Raw genomic sequence first — 4,490 nt, forward strand, 5'->3', positions numbered from 1 at the left:
ACTAGCTAAAACTAGTAATGGCGTACTGTCCACTGGTGCGCCATTACTAGTTTTGAAAAAATAAATAAAAAAATTTGGAATTTTTTTTTAAAATAATTTACTAGTGGCGCACTGTGGATGTGGTGCGTCATTACTAGTTTAACTAGTAATGGCGCACCACTCACACGGTGCGCCATTACTAGTTTTGAAAAAAAAATGAAAAAAAATTGGTTACTAATGGCGCGCCCTGAATGTGGTGCGCAATTAGTATTTGGACACTAATAGCGCACCAACACATGGTGCGCCATTAATATATACTAATGGCACACCACATGTCTGATGCGCCATTAGTGTCATTTCCATCTATAGCCCTCTTCCTAGTAGTGTACATGCTCATCTTCCTCAATTTTCGGGTGAAAATCATTAACCCGGATTGTCGGAGCAGCTCTACAGCCTCGTTACATTGTTGGAGGCGTCGACCTTCGAACTTTTGCTCCTAATCTATGGGTCTATGCGTGGTTGTGAGGCAGTGAGTGGACTTTGCTTTGGTGTTTGCAAAACAACCCATTGTTTTTCTCCTCCTTTATATTTTGTCACCATTCCTCACCGTATGCTCTGGGAGAGATTCTTTACACGCCGATGGTATGACACCCATAGAGCCAAGGCGAGAGTGCAGGGGCTCCTCTTCGACGATGGGGACGAATGAGTATGCAGTGTGATTTAGCCTTCTTTGAAATAGAGGTGGGCCTATATTGCTTTCCTACACACACACGCACACCAAGTTCTTGAGAGTGATTTTTCCAAGGTTGAGCTCCATAGTACCTTCTATCTATCTCGTTCGTACCAGATTCCCTTCCCTCGAGATCTCAACCATGACATGCGATCCATTGTGATCAGCAGCAGTACCTCTGTCACATCTGTTGTCTCCCTGCATTCTCTCTCTCCCCCTCTCTTAAGAAACTTTAATATTGTCTCTTATTCCTTCCCTTTTCTCTCTCTAGTCTTCTCCTCTATCTCTCCTTTGTTCTCTCTCAGAGCCTCCTCCCATTTCTCATATATCTCTTTTTTTTAGAGAAAATGCAATTTCCTGACTTTATAGATAAAGCCAGACGAGATTCACAACACCGATTACAACCATTAAAGAAATCTCACAAGTTGTCGAACAACCAACAACCAACAACCAACAAATCCCACATGAACAATTCAAAAACGACACATAGGCCAACAACTAGGTACCAAAAGAAAACTAGTAAATGATGATCGGATGTCCACTAAGCTAGAGCCTGCACCCTTGGTGATAGCGAGTTCGATGTAGCCCTGAAGCGAGAGCTGAGTAGGTCTGTGGCGTCGATGCCGTAGCTCTTAACCAGGGGCCTCCACTACTGCATTAGTGTAATGGATTGGAAAATAACATTAGCTGGTTTCGACGGGAACACATGCTCGATGGTAAACTTATTACGAGTAGTCCAAAGAGCCCAACTGACAGAAGCAAACCCAAACTAGAATTTGCATCTCAATGGGTCAGATAATGCACTAAAAAGTGGCAGTAATTGAGCAAAAACCGGTCGGAGCCCAGCTAACCCAGCCACGATCGAGTACAACTTCACAGGAGAATGCCAAAGTCACATGAAAACATAATATGGTCAGAATCTTCTTGCCTAGAGCATAAATAACAAGTAGAATCAGCTTGAGCATTATGCTTCCTAATTTGATCAACAACACGAAGCTTCCCATGTATGCCTTGCCAAGGAAAGTTCTTAATTTTCAGTGGAACACGAGCCCTCCGGACACCCATGAACTTAGAAGAGCAGGACCTAGCAATAAGACTATGGTAAAGCGATTTGACCCAAAAAATCCCGAGGGGTAATGAGGCTAGACCAGTGAGTCCAGAATCTCCGAGAGTGTGAGGAAAGTGGCATCAAGCTTATGCCATTGTTCCAACTCTACAGGAGACAGCGAGCAGCTAAAGGCCAAATTCCAACCAGAATTAGTAAGATCAAAGATAGTAATATCAAGATTACCACAAAAAGAGAAAATGACCAGGAAAGAAGAGCAAAGATGGTGGCCCGTGCCACCAATCAGGCCAAAAGTGACTGGATTTCCCATCTTTAATAATAAACTTCACATAAGATCGGCAAACATCTTTGACCTTATTCAAAGCTGCCAAAATTGAGATCCATTATCAGGTGAAGCCAGCAGATCACTAGTGGAAGGAAGTATTGTGCTTTAAGAATATCAAACCAAAAGGTCCTAGCGGAAGCAAGAAGAATGCACCACCACCATTTGACAATTAAGGAATAATTCATAATCGACGTGTCAATAATGCCCAGGCCATCGTGGCTTTTAGGCTGGCAAATGATTTTCCACTTGACTAACTGATCCTTCTTTTTATTGTCATCCGAATTCTAGCAGAATCTGCTATGAAGCTTATAAAGACCAGTGTGGGCACCCTTAGGTAGCCTATAAAAACCCATAAAGAACATAGGGAGAGAGGGAAGAGAAGAGTTGGTGATGAGAACTTCTCCAGCAACTGTATTATATCTACCACAACACGACATAACCCTGTTGCCCACCTTAAGAACAATGGGGGCAATGTCTTTTGTACACACTTTAGAAGACGAGGGGGAGCGTGAGCAGAAACCTGGCCCTCATCTCAAACATTGATCTGCAAGGCTGTACTTTTGGGGTACACCTTGGTGAAACCACGCGGACCCAATCTGGCGCACTACACCAATTCCTCGTATGAACTAGGCTAATCTAGCCAAAGAATCTTCATCCACATAAATTGGTTTTCCAATGAGCTCACCAAATGCCATCAAAGACGGCTTGTTACACATGATCGAAGGAACATCATTTAACAAAACACAGTTATCCACGAAGTTGCCAAAGCATCGATCATCGTCCCAACCTTTTTGACAAAAAATACAAGCTGGTTCATTGGAAGCGTAAAACTAGTGCCCTTAGATAACATCTTTAAACTTTCCTGAGACTGGGAAAGCAATCCGAAATTATGATTGTGAAATCTACTATAACTACCAGTACTACCCATCCGGACCCCATTTGCTTAGCTCATCCGCAATCGTCTGCAGGGTCACATAGCAGATTGGACCGAGATGATAGCAACGTAGGATGTTTGAGGCGCAACCATTACCATGTCCAAACCATCATCCAAACCAAAAACGCACAACCTGTCATGCCTAGTCTATATTGCTTAATTGAAGGAGGTTTGGAGCGATTAGTACAACCCATTGTGAGGTGGCCTTCGACACAGTAAATCAAGCAGAAAAAGAGGAAACATACAACGGGATTCAGAGTGACCCGGCCTATGACATGCAAAGCATGTGAGAGAAGGATGACCCGAGCTATTACTAGAGCCACCCACCGGTGGAGCAGATCCAGAGATTGGTAGGGGCGGGTGAGGATTCCATCACTAGAGCCATCAGAATTGTAATTCGACCAAAAATTACTGAACTTCTTTGGCCGATTGTTAGGAGGCGTTGTGGAAGCCACCAAGGCGGGGCTTGGGACGGCACTGCCCTTGGAACCCATGAACACTGGAAGGAGGAGCAAGCAGAGCAGCATCTGCAGTCGACCGAGGAGCATCAGCATGGGGGAGGGGGGCACGGCACCCGATGCTACCGCCTCCCAGTTATCTAGGGCAGACGAATCTGAGCCAGCCCATTGAGATGGGATGGGGGAAGCAGAGGAGCGAGTTGCCGCCATCTTTTCCTCCTGATGTGCCCACTACTCCTTGTACCACTCTTATTCCCGAAACCAAACCGGCGGTGTGCCCCACGCCTCCCGCTCCTTGGTAGAACGCTCGCGAGCCTCCTGCCCATGCTGCAACTTAGCCCTCAACTCAACCTCAGGTGCCACGGAGTCCACAAGTGGCCTCACCAAATCCATCAAGTTCCCTCTTGTTGTTGGTGTTGCGGTCCCCCAACTAGCCCATCTTCAGCACCTCGGCGAAGGAGCGGGTCAAAGGTGGGGGTGGAACGATTTGGATGGAGCGAGGAAGGAGGTGACCAGATCTAATCTTGCAAATCTTAGGGCAGGAAACAGAAAACCCTAGGATTAGGACAACACAACCTCGACGGGGCCACATATACCCACAACATGGGCCAACAAGATTAGGTGGGCCAATTGGCTGCTCTGGGCCACTCATGGGAGAAATGAGTCGAAGCCCAAAAGGGAGAGGGGGAAAAGAATAGCCGAAGCGGTATCCAACCCTTGGACAGGGCCACCACCCTGCGCAGAGCCCACCAAGCTCATAGACGAGCCCACCATCTCACAAGCCGATGACCGGATTAGGGTTTCGTCCCATAAGTAGAAGAAGCAGAGACGGGCACAAAAGGCGTCGCTGGCCCCCTATCCCGCATCGACATTGCCAACGAGGTGATACGCACACTAGGATCCAACGAGACGAAGCACACATGTGATACTGGGTTAGAGCCAAGCAAACCAGGGGAAGGAGTAGGATGAAGTAACCTACGAGCGCGGCGAGATCTGGG

At 46.5% G+C, this 4,490-nt stretch overlaps 1 protein-coding gene across 2 annotated transcripts in view; it reads right to left on the reverse strand.

Moving 5' to 3' along the window:
- Positions 1-1,193: 1,193 nt before the first annotated feature.
- Positions 1,194-4,490, reverse strand: part of LOC123188981 (uncharacterized) — a 7,090-nt gene continuing 3,793 nt past the window's right edge. The window contains exon 7 of one of the 2 annotated variants that reach the window (XM_044601300.1): positions 1,194-1,361. In XM_044601300.1, coding sequence (XP_044457235.1) covers positions 1,256-1,361 — 106 coding nt within the window. In that variant the 3' untranslated portion in view covers positions 1,194-1,255. The remainder of the gene's footprint in view (positions 1,362-4,490) is intronic. The other variant, XM_044601293.1, reaches the window with a different exon arrangement.

This window comes from Triticum aestivum, chromosome 1A, assembly GCF_018294505.1.
Source record: "Triticum aestivum cultivar Chinese Spring chromosome 1A, IWGSC CS RefSeq v2.1, whole genome shotgun sequence".
NCBI classification, from domain to species: Eukaryota; Viridiplantae; Streptophyta; class Magnoliopsida; order Poales; family Poaceae; genus Triticum; species Triticum aestivum.